At 39.7% G+C, this 16127-nt stretch overlaps 1 protein-coding gene across 1 annotated transcript in view; it reads right to left on the minus strand.

Annotated features, from left to right (window-relative positions):
* LOC124718759 (protein draper-like) overlaps positions 1-16127 on the minus strand; it is a 174507-nt gene that overhangs the window by 106913 nt on the left and 51467 nt on the right. Inside the window, exon 8 of the mRNA XM_047244373.1 lies at positions 13664-13830. Within this exon, the coding sequence (XP_047100329.1) occupies positions 13664-13830 (167 nt within the window). The remainder of the gene's footprint in view (positions 1-13663; positions 13831-16127) is intronic.

A 16127-nucleotide genomic window follows, 5' to 3' on the forward strand; every position in this document is an offset into this window, starting at 1 on the left:
AGTAATAGTCAAAATAAATTAGAAAATCAATTACACACACAAAACTAAGCACAAAATTAGATCTGTTGTTATATTCTTTGAAACTGAAGGCAAACCCTTTTCTTTTATGAAAATGCAGATTATATTCATGTATGTTAATGATAATTAGTTAAAATTAACAAACCAAATTTAAGGAGGCAGATGGCAAAACAAGGGGGGAATTAAAGTCATCACATGTTCATTGAAGTCTCTGTTTTATTGAAGGATAATCATTGGTAAATGTAAAGTAACTAGAAATTCTCCAAAGGCTTTTAAGAAAAGTGGAAATGTTGGAAAGCCAAACATGGGTGTTATTACCATAAACAATAAAGATCATAACCAAGTGCGTGAACATAACCTTGCTGGTACACCTGCCTACTGCAATGAAAATGAGAAAGGAAGAATTTTTCCAGAGGAGGCTTGGTTCAGTTAGTGAAAAATATGAATGTTTTACAGATAAATCAGATGTGAATGAGATATTTGATATGTAAGCTCTCAATAAAAGTTTTGCAAACTGTGTGGGATGTACTCAGTGTAGTGAAGTTGGTCTGGAACTTTCTATAAAAAATCATGTAGGACTTGCCAGTGAAATGGAACTGAAGTGTGGTAAATACTCGTAAATGACCACCTTTTGAAACAGTGTTGCAGTAACTCCAATTGAAGACAATGTCAGCACAATCTATGAACACAGCATTTGATTTGTTTATGCCATGCATAAAATTGGTAATGATGCTATTGCAGGTGCAGTTTTCCATGGCATGATGAATCTTCCAAATCCCTCAACCAATTTTATGAACTACACTAGATTTATAGGGCCTAAAGCGGATGTCTGTATAGAATTTATGAAGAAAGCTGTGAAAGAAGCAGTAATAGAAAACAGTGGTGGTGGAAACTTGACTGCAGCATTCAACTATACCTGGCATAAACAGCAACACACACCTCTTCATGGTGCAGTATCCACCACCAGTTTGTAAGTTTTCGATGTAGTAGTAATATCTAAGTATTGTAGGTGTCCATAAAAAAATAAAGGTAGACATGAAAATAATTGCACAACTAACCATAGTGGCAGTAGTGGAGGAATGAAAGTGGCTGGTATTGCTGGTATATTTCAATGTTCTGTAGCATGTGGTAAAGTGCAATATGTGAATTACGTTGATGACGTTGATTCTAAACGTTTCAAACATATTCAAGAACTGAAGCCCTATGGTGATGGTGATGGTGGTGGTGGTGGTGGTGATGAAGCGCATTGTATTGGACACAGATAGAAATGAATGGGTTCAAAGCTTCGGCAACTGAAAGCTTCATACAAAGAAACAAACTCAGTGATGGTAAAGGGTTAGATGGGAAGGAAACATTAACTGACAATGTAATTGACAAAATTCAGAAATATTATGGAATGGCTATTGTGAAATACATGCACAGTGTCAATGCAATGAAGAAGTCTCTTTGGACTCTTTCTTTTCACACTTTTTTAAGTGACGAAAATCCCCATCATTACTTGTGTCCCAAAGAAGAAAACAGTTGGTACAAGTACAACAATGGACTGCTAAGTGGTGAAGTGTACACTCATAAACATAGTCTGCCTGATGTGGTTACAGATGTGATAAAACCTATTTTCAGATACTTAGCAGCACCTGTCTGTTGAAAAAGTGTGTTCGTCAAAAAACTCAAAACCCACATGAAAGTGTAAATAGTGTTATATGGTCAAGGATCCCCAGTACTGTGTTTGTCGGAATAGAAACACTTCATTTCCATGTGTACAATGCTGTTGCTACTTTCAGTTATGGCAGTGCTGTAAGATAAAAGGTATTTTGAAATATGGGAATGAACAAAGGTTTCAACATGGTACAAATAATGCTTGCTTTAGACAAGGAACATCTTTGGGCTACTGACATGGCTGTTAATAGCCTAGAAATACAACCCAGAGTGAACAGGAGAAGAACAAAGAAGAAGCTGCAGGAGTAGTTTGCAGAAAACGAAGGTAATCCGTCCTATTGACTTGGAATGCACTAAAAGGTAATCCGAACTTTGCTGCTTGCTTCCCAAAAGTTTTATTTTTTCATACAATTTACAGGTTTTTTCAGAGTCCACCAAACCAATTTGCTTCAAATTTTCAGGAAATGTTACACATTCCTTTTTGCATAACTTAACAGAGCATTTTTCCAAAAACCTGTATACTGCTGAATTTACAAACAATGGCACCAAAAACCGTGAATTTTCATTACAATAGAAAACATTAATCTCTAACAACTGAATTCAAAATTTTGAAAATCCCTATGTTAAATTGTAGCCAATACTCCAATAAATAACCTGTAAAAAATTCAACTTCGTAGCTCAAATACTTTCTGAGAAAACACACAATTTATGAATGCTATTTTAACATTGGAAAGATAGGGCTTTTGAGATCCCCTCAAATACTTTAGCAGTTTTCTTTATTGTGCCTGTCTGTGACTCAACACCAACTCTGTATGATGTGGCAACCAATTTATTCTTTCCATATTGTTGTTATTCCACCCTGGACTTTCCATTCTTTGATTTTATCAAAGGATTTGTCATTTTTTTACTAATATTGTGAGAAGGAAAGTTGATACTCACTATATAGCGGAGATACTGAGTCACAGGTAGGCAGAACAAAAAGACTTTCATGGTTAAAGCTTTTGGCCAATGGCCTTCGTCAACAGTGAGGCCTTGACTGATCGTAATTATCCTACCAACTTGTATAAAAACAAATGTGCCGTGCCTTATCTTTCCAGTCTCCCACCACCTCCCAAAGTCCCACCGTCTGGCCACAGAGCACCATTTCACTCTTAACTCAGAACTACCCAGCACTGGAGAAACTTAATTTCATTCTCTGCCAGGGTTTCGATTACCTCTCGTCATGCCCTGAAATGAGAAATGTCCTGTCCACCCCCCCCCCCTCCCCCCTGCCCCTCCCATAGTGGAATTCTGCTGTCCACCAAACCTACACAATATACTGATCCATCCTTACACAACCCCTGCTCCCAATCCCTCTTACCTCATGGCTGATACCCCTGTAATAGACCTAGATGCAAGACCTGTCCCATACCCCCTCCCACCACCACCTACTCCAGTCCAGTCACCAACATCAACTATCCCATCAAAGGCAGGGCTACCTGTGAAACCACTCATGTGGTATACAAGCTAAGCTGCAACCACTATGCTGCATTCTATGTAGGCATGATAACCAACAAGCTGTCTGTCCACACGAATGGACACCGACAAACTGTGGCCGAGAAACAAGTCGACCTCCCCGTTGCTGAACATGCCGCCAAACATTATATCCTTCTTTTCCATGACTTCTTCCCGGCCTGTGCCATATGGATCCTTCCCACCAACACCAGCTTTTCTGAATTCTGCAGGTGGGAACTTTCCCTGCAATACAGCCAACGTTACCATACCCTCCTGGCCACCACCTCTGTTAGTCGCTGTCCTCACCCATCCAGCCCCTTCCCTGCTCCCATTCCATCACTACACAGCCATCATTCCACCACCACACCCAGTCTTTTTAATTTTTTTATTCATTTTTTTTTTTTAATTTATTTCTCTCCTTTACCGCTACTATCCCCCTCCCCTGTCGCCCTCCACACCTCTCCCCTGGCCGCTGACAACCTGCAGCACTTCACTGTTTGCCATCCCCACCACACTATCCCTCCCCCTCCCCACCCGAGCCCCCTCCTTTCCCCTTCCCAGTGGCCACTCCCATCACGCACCGGTGTCACTGCTCACAGTGTGCTTTCAGTTGCCCGAGTCTGCAGTTGCGTGTGAGAGTCGTGTTTGTGTTTGCGCCAGTGTGTGTGTGCGCGCACGCACGTGTGCGTATTGTTGACAGAGGCCATTGGCTAAAAGCTTTAAGTGTGAAAGTCTTTTTGTTGTGCCTATCTATACAGCATCTCCGCTATATAGTGAGTAGCTACTTTCCTTCTCATAATATTGGTACATTCCATCCTGGATTTTACATAGTTTCATTTTTTACTAATTTTCATGAGTAAGATAATTTTCAATCTTCTGTCCACATTTTCTGTATTTTAATCATCATTTTAATCAGATGGAAACCCAGTTCTAAGCAAAGAAGGGAAAGCAGAAAGGTGGAAGGAGTATATAGGGGGTTTATAAAAGGGCGATGTTCTTGAGGACAATATTATGGAAATGGAAGAGGATGTAGATGAAGATGAAATGGGAGATATGATACTGCGTGAAGAGTTTGACAGAGCACTGAAAGACCCGAGTCGCAACAAAGCTCCGGGAGTAGACAACATTCCATTAGAACTACTGACAGCCTTGGGAGAGCCAGTCCTGACAAAACTGTACCATCTGGTGAGCAAGATGTATGAGACAGGCGAAGTACCCTCTGACTTCAAGAAGAATATAATAATTCCAATCCCAAAGAAAGCAGGTGTTGACAGATGTGAAAATTACCAAACTATCAGTTTAATAAGTCACAGCTGCAAAATACTACCGTGAATTATTTACAGACAAATGGAAAAACTAGTAGAAACCAACCTTGGGGAAGATCAGTTTGGATTCCGTAGAAATATGGGAACACGTGAGGCAATACTGACCCTACGACTTATCTTAGAAGCTAGATTAAGGAAAGGCAAACCTACGTTCCTCGCATTTGTAGACTTAGAGAAAGCTTTTGACAATGTTGACTAGAATACTCTCTCTCAAATTCTGAAGGTGGCAGGGGTATTATACAGGGAGTGAAAGGCTATTTACAATTTGTACAGAAACCAGATGGCAGTTATAAGAGTCAAGGGGTATGAAACGGAAGCAGTGGTTGGGAAGGGAGTGAGACAGGGTTGCAGCCTATCCCCAATGTTATTCAATCTGTATATTGACCAAGCAGTAAAGGAAACGAAAGAAAAATTCAGAGTAGGTATTAAAATCCGTGGAGAAGAAATAAAAACTTTAAGGTTCGCCGATGACATTGTAATTCTGTTAGAGACAGCAAAGGACTTGGAAGAGCAGTTGAACGAAATGGATAGTGTCTTGAAAGGAGGATATAAGATGAACATCAACAAAAGCAAAACAAGGATAATGGAATGTAGTCTAATTAAGTCGGGTGATGATGAGGGAATTAGATTAGGAAATGAGACACTTAAAGTAGTAAAGGAGTTATGCTATTTGGGGAGCAAAATAACAGATGATGGTCGAAGTAGAGAGGATGTAAAATGTACGACTGGCAATGGCAAGGAAAGCATTTCTGAAGAAGAGAAATTTTTTAACATCGAGTATAGATTTAAGTGTCAGGAAATCGTTTCTAGAAGTATTTGTATGGAGTGTAGCCATGTATGGAAGTGAAACATGGACGATAACTAGTTTGGACAAGAAGAGAATAGAAGCTTTCGAAATGTGGTGCTACAGAAGAATGCTGTAGATGGGTAGATCACATAACTAATGAGGAGGTATTGAATAGGATTGGGGAGAAGAGAAGTTTGTGGCACAACTTGACTAGAAGAAGGGATCGGTTGGTAGGACATGTTCTGAGGCATCAAGGGATCACAAATTTAGCATTGGAGGGCAGCGTGGAGGGTAAAAATCGTAGAGGGAGACCAAGAGATGAATACACTAAGCAGATTCAGCAGGATGTAGGTTGCAGTAGGTACTGGGAGATGAAGAAGCTTGCACAGGATAGAGTAGCATGGAGAGCTGCATCAAACCAGTCTCAGGACTGAAGACCACAACAACAAATCATGAGGGTGTGCTGAAGAGTAGTACTTTTGAAATTTTATGTGAAAACTCTTAAACCTTTTTAAATGAAACTAATATGATTAACATCGTACATCTTAAGTCTTCGTGTCTACATATTTGCAGTCCTCTACCACTAGAGGGCTCTGAATTTGCGTGTAACGTGGTGCTGTGTAATGTAAATATGCCAGTCTGTCGGGAACAGTGTGCTGTAGTACGGATTGAAATTCAAAGTCATTTACGCACAGAGCACCCTCTGCTCGAGCACGATAACGGCAGACCACACATGAGCGCTGCAACATCTACAAGAATCCCACACTTCGGGTTCACTGTCATCGATCATCCCCCCATACATATAAACTTGCAGCATGCTGCAGGTGAAAAATACGAGGGTCTCCACAAAGTAAATTCTGTTTCTATCCGCGGCAGCACTACGATCGCAGTTCCGAGTGGTCGCGGCGGTTACTCTGACACAACGAGAAGACGTGTACACCATTTTCAGATTGCTGCTGCCGACATGTGCTTCGTAGTGCTTCTTTATAATGTCAGGCGTGATTGAAAATGCCACCATGTGTGAAATCGTATCTGCGATTTGTTCTCTAAATGCAAAGAAAGTTAAACAGAAGGAAATTCATTGGGAAATCTGTGTTTATGGATAAAACGCTATCAGTGATTCAATGGTTAGAAGATGTTCAATGAAGGACGTGATCGAGTGCATGATGAAGAATGAAGTGGACGCCCGTCTGTGGTTACTGATGAGCTGGTTCACACAATTGAAGAGAAGATTAAGCACAACTGTAAGTTTACACTTAGTGCCCTCGTTACCGAAGTTCCACAAATCTCACGATCACTAATTCACGAAATTGTTACAGAAGAACTGAAATTTTGTAAACTTTGCTCACGTTGGGTACCCAAAATTCTTACTGTACAACACAAAAAAACCACAGATGGGCAGTGTACTTCAGTTTTTGACATCCTACAATGAAGAAGGTGGTAGTTTTCTTTCTCGGATAGTCATGGGGGATGAGACTTGGATTCGTACGATGTCTCTGAAACAAAACGGCAACTGATGTAATGGAGGCACACTTCATCCCCATCAGAGGTTACATCTAAGCAAATCTTGACACCTTGAAAAGTCATGTGCATCGTTTTTTGGGACAGAAAAGGCATTTTGCTGATCGATTTCTTACCACGAGGCCAAACAATCAATGTACACGGTTACTGTGAGACCATTAAGAAATTGCACCGTGCAATACAGAACAAGAGCCAAGGATTACTGTCAAAAGACGTTGTTTTTTTCCCACGATAATGCCCGACCTCACATGGCAAATGTACCACACAACTTCTACGGGAATTTCACTGGGACCCGTTTGGTCATCCTCCATGCAGCCCGTACCTCGCTCCTAGCGACTTTTGTCTCTTCTTACACCTAAAATCTGTCCTTGGTGGTCATCACTTCAATGATGATGATGAGCTGAAGAGCATGTTACCACATGGTTGAATACACAGGCAGCAACCTTCTATGAAGAAGGCATACAAAAACTTGTGCCACGCTATGACAAGTGCCTACAAAATTTCGGAAGCTATGTAGAAAAGTAGTTTAACAGTTATAGATTTTTGTACAATAAATATTTTTTCTGTATCTGTACATGTTTGTTTTATATAACCAAATAGAACTTACTTTGTGGACAACCCTCGTAGGTCCGAAACTTGTCTTGTTATTGAAATAAATGGTTGTAACTTCATCATGAGTTGCATCAAGAAGTATCTATTTTTTTAAATTATTTCTTAATGGTTACTAGTTTCAGACACCTCTGTCTATTTTCAAACCATCTGTGCTGTAAGTGTGGCAGATACAGGCAATAGCCCATGTACAGAAATTGCCCCTGCAGTGGTATATGGCAGACTTAACAACGGCAAGTTACACCACACAGGATAGACATTAGAGTTCTCTAATGTTGGCCATATATTGCTTTGATTACTGCAGGGGCAGTTTCTATACATGGGCTACTGCCTTTATCTGTCACACTTACAGCATGAATGGTTTGAAAATGGACACAGGTGACTGAAATCAGCCGCCATAAAGAAATAAAAAATAGATACTTCTCAATGCAATTTATGATGAAGCTACAGCCAGTTATTTCGTCCCCATACAGTCCTGACTTGATTCCATCTAATTTTCATCCTTTTACAAAACCTGAAGGATACCTTTGAGGACTTTAGCTTGATAGTAATTAAATGGTGCAAACAGATAATTGCAGCATCCAAGAAGAAATCGTGGGAAGACTTTGGAAACAGGTTGGAGACTATGGGTCAAGCTGCTGGAAAACCATTCTGGAGTGTAATTAGCAGTCTTCGAAAGGGAGGTAAGAATGAAATGACAAGTATTTTGGATAGGTCAGGAAAACTGCTGGTGAATCCTGTGGATGCCTTGGGCAGATGGAGGGAATATTTTGAAGAGTTGCTCAATGTAGGTGAAAATGCGATCAGTAATGTTTCAGATTTCGAGGTAGAATGGGATAGGAATGATGATGGAAATAGGATCACATTTGAGGAAGTGGAAAAAATGGTCAATAGATTGCAGTGCAATAAAGCGGCTGGGGTGGATGGAATTAAGTCGGAACTCATCAAATACAGTGGAATGTCAGGTCTTAAATGGCTACACAGGATAATTGAAATGGACTGGGAGTCGGGACAGGTTCCATCAGACTGGACAAAAGCAGTAATCACACCAATGTTTAAACATGGAAACAGAAAAGATTGTAACAACTACAGAGGTATCTCTTTAATCAGTGTTGTGGGTAAAATCTTCTCAGGTATTGTTGAAAGGAAAGTGTGAGTATTAGTTGAGGACCAATTGGATAAAAATCAGTGTGGGTTTAGGTCTCTTAGAGGCTGTCAGGACCAGGTCTTTAGCTTACGGCAAATAATGGAGAAGTGTTATGAGTGGAACAGGGAATTGTATCTATGCTTTATAGATCTAGAAAAGGCATATGACAGGGTTCCTAGGAGGAAGTTATTGTCTGTTCTACAAGATTATGGAATAGGAGGCAAACTTTTGCAAGCAATTAAAGGTCTTTACATGGATAGTCAGGCAGCAGTTAGAGTTGACGGTAAATTGAGATCATGGTTCAGAATAGTTTCAGGGGTAAGACAAGGCTGCAACCTGTCTCCACTGTTGTTCATATTATTTATGGATCATATGTTGAAAACAATAGACTGGCTGGGTGAGATTAAGATATGTGAACACAAAATAAGCAGTCTTGCATATGCGGATGACTTAGTTGTGATGGCAGATTCGATTGAAAGTTTGCAAAGTAATATTTCAGAGCTAGATCAGAAATGTAAGGACTACCGTATGAAGATTAGCATCTCCAAAACGAAAGTAATGTCAGTGGGAAAGAAATATTAACGGATTGAGTGCCAAATAGGAGGAACAAAGTTAGAACAGGTGGACGGTTTCAAGTACTTAGGATGCATATTCTCACAGGATGGCAACATAGTGAAGGAACTGGAAGCAAGGTGTAGCAAAGCTAATGCAGTGAGCACTCAGCTACGATCTACTCTCTTCTGCAAGAAGGAAGTCAGTACCAAGACTAAGGTATCTGTGCACCGTTCAATCTTTTGACCAACTTTGTTGTATGGGAGCGAAAGCTGGGTGGATTCAGGTTACCTTATCAACAAGGTTGAGGTTACGGATATGAAAGTAGCTAGGATGATTGGAGGTACTAGTAGATGGGAACAATGGCAGGAGGGTGTCCACAATGAGGAAATCAAAGAAAAACTGGGAATGAACTCTATAGATGTAGCAGTCAGGGCGAACAGGCTTAGATGGTGGGGTCATGTTACACGCATGGGAGAAGCAAGGTTACCCAAGAGACTCATGGATTCGGCAGTAGAGGGTAAGAGGAGTCGGGGCAGACTGAGGAGAAGGTACCTGGATTCGGTTAAGAATGATTTTGAAGTAATAGGTTTAACATCAGAAGAGGCACCAATGTTAGCACTGAATAGGGTATCACGGAGGAACTGTATAAGGGGGGCTATGCTCCAGACTAAATGCTGAAAGGCATAATCAGTCTTAAATGATGATGATGATGAAACAAAGGTGAGGTTGTGGCTCTGCCAACAAAAGCAAACATTCTACAGTGATGGTATCAAAAGCCTGGTCTCTTGTCGGGAGAAATGTATTCATCAGCAAGGTGACTTCATTGAGAAATAAATACATAAACATAAAGAATAAATATGCAGAATGTTAAAAACATTTGTTCTGTATTAAAAAAAAGTTAAGATTCTTCACATAAGAAATTTGGAGGCATTACTTTTCAGCATGCCCTCATATGTATATGTATGAAGTTTTATTTGCTTTTCCCAAAGTGTATCATTAGCCACATTTCTGGGAGTTTCATTGCCTTTTTGGAATTTAAACCCTTTAACCTAGTCTATGTGAAACAGGCTTATACTCATCTCCTCTGATAGCTGTACAATAAGCAGTTGTGCAACTGCAACATCACTATCTGATCACAAAACTGCAGCAGTTGCCACCAGAATAAGCATTTATCACTCTCACTCCTATGCAGTTATCTGTGTTGACTTACTTACTGATTTTCAAACAGTATAAGTTATAATATTCCATTCCTTTCAACAAAGCTTTGAATATACATATAGATTACCAACGAACACAATAAGTCTTAATTATATCGATGCACAAGTTTCATATTGCACACTTTTAAGAGAGAGAACATTAATCTTGCACTTTCAGTGAAGTTGTCATTTGCAGTATGGCAGCAATGTGAAAATAGTTTTAAATCATTTATCAAAATTATCTGTATCATCATACAGATGATTGGAAGAAAGCTTAAAAGCCAAAACTGCTATGTGAGAAATAGCCTACTAGTGTCTTAATACATCTGCAGTGTTCTGATAATTGATGTTAAGAAGATACAGTTCGCATATTTCCTGAAGAAAATTTAAAAATAGCAGTCACTGCAGTGAGTACTAAGAGTACATTTCTATGCCTAAAAATATTCTATGGATGTCTACAGCATGCTTACTTAATTCCTGTATGGATTTTATGTCAGTCTTTGAAACATCAAGAAATGGTTTTCAGTAATATGAAGCATAAAAGATAAGATGCAAAATTAGAAGAGTGATGCAGAAAACATAGCCAATATATCTGTACCTTTCTGTTCAGCAACTTTTCAACTATGCTCAATCCTCAAAAAGGTCAGAGCCAGCTAAGAAGTACTCTGTTTTCATAAAGTCTCGTGCAATAGCTAAGGTGTGCACCAATCAAAAAGTCTCAATTTGAGGGTATTATTGCACACACACACACACACACACACACACACACACACACACACACACACAGAGAGAGAGAGAGAGAGAGAGAGAGAGAGAGAGAGAGAGAACTATGTTGATGGTATTACCATGTGTGTCCAAATAGAACCAATGTGCAGTTATTCCTTACTTGGCTGCCAAAGAACAAACACCAGTTGACATCCATCAGAGAATTTGGAATGGTGTGCCAAGTTCCTTGTTGGTCTTGATTTGACACAAGACACTGTCAACTCAAATGGAACACACTTTAGCATCTGCCCTACAGTTCTGATCTCTCACAATGCCGTCATCATCATACCTTCAATCCCTTGAAAATGACTCCAAGGGTCAATGTGTAGAAGGCAGTTATGGATTTCTTCATGCACCAGGACACATTTTGTCAAATACATATATCCAACATGGTGCATCAGTGGGAAGGTAGCCTCAATGCTCAGCGATTTTGCATTATTGGCATAGCGGTTCTGGACTGTACGGCCTTTAAATGGAAATTTCTTGCTGACACTTTATATAATCAGAGAGAATTGACATACCTCATCAGTCTTCAAACGGGGTGAATAGGAAGAGTTTCTTTAAATGATAACACTTGACACACTTTATTTTCAATACAGAAAAGATGAAACTTCGTATGCTGAGCAAAACATGAAGCAAATTATGAATTAAAAAGTAAATATTATGTGAAATGAACATCTTACTTTACCACACTGTGACTAAGTTTTATATTTGTAGACTTTTTCATTTACTGCATTACTTTTCATTGCAGTGGCTGGATGAACAACATATCCAATTAAATCACATAGTACATTCTTAAACATTATATCTTAATAGTTGCTGAAGTTTGACATCTTTCTTTGTATGAAGTTTACTTGCAATTTTTTAAATGTTAACAACAGCAAACTAACAAGCTACTGCTCTTAGACTGAATCAATCATTCATTCACTCTTTAGAAAAGGACTTTAAACAAAAACTACAATAAAAGAAAATATAGAAAAAACTTATTCTTACCCAGTTCTCATAGTCATATACATTAAGAGAAAATGATAATCGTCTTACCATTCAGAAAAGGAAAGGGGAAAGGATTTTGGTGAGGCATAAATCAAAATGCTGACAGTCGTGGTTCAGAAAACTTCATCAGTTAACAGCAGAAAACACATCAGACAGTAAGTCATGGATAATGTACACATAAACTGAAAGAACCAGTGTGGGAAAAAAAGACTGGAATCATTAACATTGTTGATAATTAGACCACCACCAATACCAAATGATGAAGTGGCAATGGCAGAGAGACACCAAAGCACAGGGTTATAAAAAAAATCAAACAAAGAGAAAAGTGGAAAGGAAGTTAAATTAAGTAGAAAATTGCATTATTAACAGGGCAATTACTTTGATGGAGCTTACACTCCATCTCAGATGGACTGAAGACTGTAACACCAGAACTTTAATATTTACCCCCTTTAAAGTGTCAGTGTTCACATTTCTATGAATGGCATCCCAATAAGACAATGTTATTTTTTAAATGATGTGAGATGAGCATGGTGATATGAAAGTCATGCAAACATTAACCAAAATTTCTACATAACACGCTATCTTTTATTTCTGACTGTGGCATGCTGAGTTTCTGTCTGGACTTTGCTAACAAGCAATTAACAAATTACAGAGACACTCTGGTGTTATTTCTGTGATTGACTAGACATGTAATGAGTTCTTATCTGAAGTTAATTAGATGCTTTGTTAAAAGTCAGCAGTCTTGTAGAACTCTGAATTCCTGAAGTTTAATGATTTATTAAAATCAGAACAACATAGATAAAAAAGAAGAGATGCTGAGTCACAAATAGGCACAGCAAAAAGACTCCCACAAATAGGGTCAAAGACTTTCTATTTCACCTTCATCTTAGGACATATAGTTCTACTATATAATTTTATGATGATGTATCTTCTTGATTAAAATGTTCTGAAGTAAAAACAATTTCTTATTTGGATCTCCAGGCGGGGTCTGTTCAGAAGGATGTTGTCGTTGGGAAAATATAAATTGATATACTACAGGTCACAGTGCATAATTTTAAGATCCCTTAAATGGGTAGAAAATAAAGAGTGCAGACAAGATGATAACAGATGATTTCAAAATAAAAGAAAGCAAAAAATTAAAGGGTAGGTCAGGTAGATAATGAAGAGGTACTGAATGAAATCAATGAGAAAAATTTATGGCATAACTTGACTAAAAGATGGAATCAGTTGATAGAACACAACCTGATACATCAAGAAATCATTAATTACATAATGAAGAGGCACAGCTGAGGGACAGGCTGGTGGATGTAGTTGGGGATTTATAATGTTAGAAAGTTATCAAGGCTAATGACAGTAACCAGTTTTCAGTGGATGTGGTTATGCACAGATAACGAAGTTTGCACAACACAGACTAGCACAAAGAGCTGTTATCAAGCCAGTCATATGACTGACAACCACAACAACAAGAGATTTCACTGTGTTTTTTACAAACATGCGTAACAGTCCATATTACTCTGACAACTGAACCAATCAGCATACCCAGAATATCAATGTCAGCATGGAAGCTGTAAGAATTCTGACTGAAATGCACTCTGACCTGGGGCACAGATGCACATTCCGTTGACAGGTGAGCACAGGGCATCATTTTGGCAGTCGCACTGTCGGCTACAGCCCTTCCCGTACATGAGGAGTGGGCATGGCCGCGAACACTTCTTGCCATCCCAGCCTGCCTTGCAGACACATAGTCCCGTCCATGGATGGCACCTGCACAAGAATTACCAGCTGCCAAAACCGAAAAACATAGCAATAAAACATTTCAGTGTAAAATGAAATTGTTGATACATTATGAGACAGAACTGCTGGCAAAATTGAATTTTTGGAAGTTCTGCATATGCATTAGAGGTGCAAAACTTCCTCTGCCATGACCATCTATAAATGGTCAATTATGTGTCAAAACAACTTTATTGTTTAATTTACTAGTAACTGAAATGGACAAAAATGTGCAAGTGGACAGGGAAGTGCTGTCATAAATATGTAGAGAATAACATTTTATATATTCCATAACATGTTTTCTGTTTTAACTACTAAACCACCTATTCTTTAAAGAAGCAAAATCGCTCATAATACAGCTTTAAATGCCTGATTAATTTATGAATGTGTGAAATACTTGACATTAAGCATGTAAGACAGAAAATGTTTTAGGAAATGTTTGAAGTAATGCTTAAGGTTGATTGAAAGTCGCTACTACAACCTCTCATTATGAAACATTTGATGAATATAGTACGGGCAATTTGAGTTCCATTTTAAACAAAAGCAAATTTTTGGCTTCCTAACATCTATGACATATCTCCCGAATGTAGAAACTTTCAGCAAACTGTTGTTAATAGAGCTGGTAGCAAAAAACTAATAAATTAAAATGTTGTGTCTGATGTTAAAGTTTTACTTCTGATTAAACTGGCACTTCACCTCATTTTAGGATTATTGTGACTATGACTTGACTAACCCCACTCCACACATGCATAACTAGGTGATATTTCCGTGTATAACTCGAGTTGTCAGTACATGCTATGCTGTGAGCTATGCAACTCCACATGCTGCTTCTCACCACAGTTCCCTTAACAATTATTTATCATTGGAGGTTTTAAAATAAATTCTCAAATCCCTTTGAGTAATCATCATTTATCACTGAGATACTTTCATAGTTCTTAGTATCCCTGTTCATTCTAGGTTACATCTCTTATGTAGTCCACTCTCATGTGTTTAACAGCTGCATTTTTACATTATTATCAACATGAGGATAAGGGACATTTATGCTTTATTGAGGAATGGCTTCCACGACACACACACACACACACACACACACACACACACACACACACACACACACACACACACACACACACACATATCCGCCAACTCCAGCATCTCAGGCCGTATGCGTCTATCACGTGGGATGCAAGCAGCAGTCTGTAAATGGCAGGGAAGAGGAAGGGATAGTAGTGTATGGGTAGGGGAGAGACAAATGCTGTTTGGTGGAATGTGCAAGAACTAAGCTGCCAACAGATGCAGCATCAGGAGGTTGTGGGGCAGGAAGGTGGCGAAAGACAGGCGGATGCATTGGCAGAGGGCTGCAACAGGGTGGGAGATGAGAATGGGGAGGATATGATAGGACAGAGGGGGTGTAAATTGTTGAATGGAGGGTGTGGGAAAAGTATGTTACCGTAGGTTGAGTTTGGGCTAATTGCGGGAGCAGAAGTTCAGAAAATCTGGTGGTGGAGGGAAGGATCTGGATGGTTCAGGTAGTGAGGCAGCTACTGAAATCAAATGTGTTGTGTTCAGCTGTATGTAGTGCCACGGGTGGTCTACTTTGCTCTCGGTCACAGTTTGGCGGTGGCTGCTCACCCTGGTTGGTAGTCATACCAATATAAAAAGCTATGCAGTGATTGCTGCAGAGCTGGTAAATGACATGCCTGCTTCCACAGGAGACCCAGCTGCTCATGTGGTAGGATAAATCTGTGACAGGACTGGAACACAAAGTGCTGGGTGGGTTGACCTGGCAGGTTTTGCAACTGGATCTTCCACAGGGATATGATCCTCGTGGCAACAGGTTGGGATTGGCAGTGACATAGGGATAGACTAAGATGTTGTTGAGGTTGGGTGGGTGACTGAACACCGCTTTAGGAGGGGCAGGCAGTATCTCTTGTAGGATGTCCCTCATTTCAGGGTACAATGTTAGGAAATCAAAGCCCTAGTAAAGGATATGGTTCAATTGTTGCAGTCTGGGGTGGTAATGGGTGACGAAGGGACTCTCCTTTGTGCCTGGTTCTCAGGGGTGGTGGGAGGACAGGGGGTGTGAGAGGAAATGGCTCAGGTGATCTGTTTGCAGACTAGGTGTGGATAATAGTGCCAATCTGTGAAGGCCTTGGTGAGACCTTTAGCATACTGAGCAAGGTAGTTTTTTTTTCACAGCAGATGTGCCATCTCTGGGTGGCCAGGCTGTATGGGAAGGGTTTTTTGATGTCAAATGGATGACAGCTGTCAAAATGCTGGTACTGTTGGTG

Source organism: Schistocerca piceifrons, chromosome 10 (genome assembly GCF_021461385.2).
Source record: "Schistocerca piceifrons isolate TAMUIC-IGC-003096 chromosome 10, iqSchPice1.1, whole genome shotgun sequence".
Taxonomy (NCBI): Eukaryota; Metazoa; Arthropoda; class Insecta; order Orthoptera; family Acrididae; genus Schistocerca; species Schistocerca piceifrons.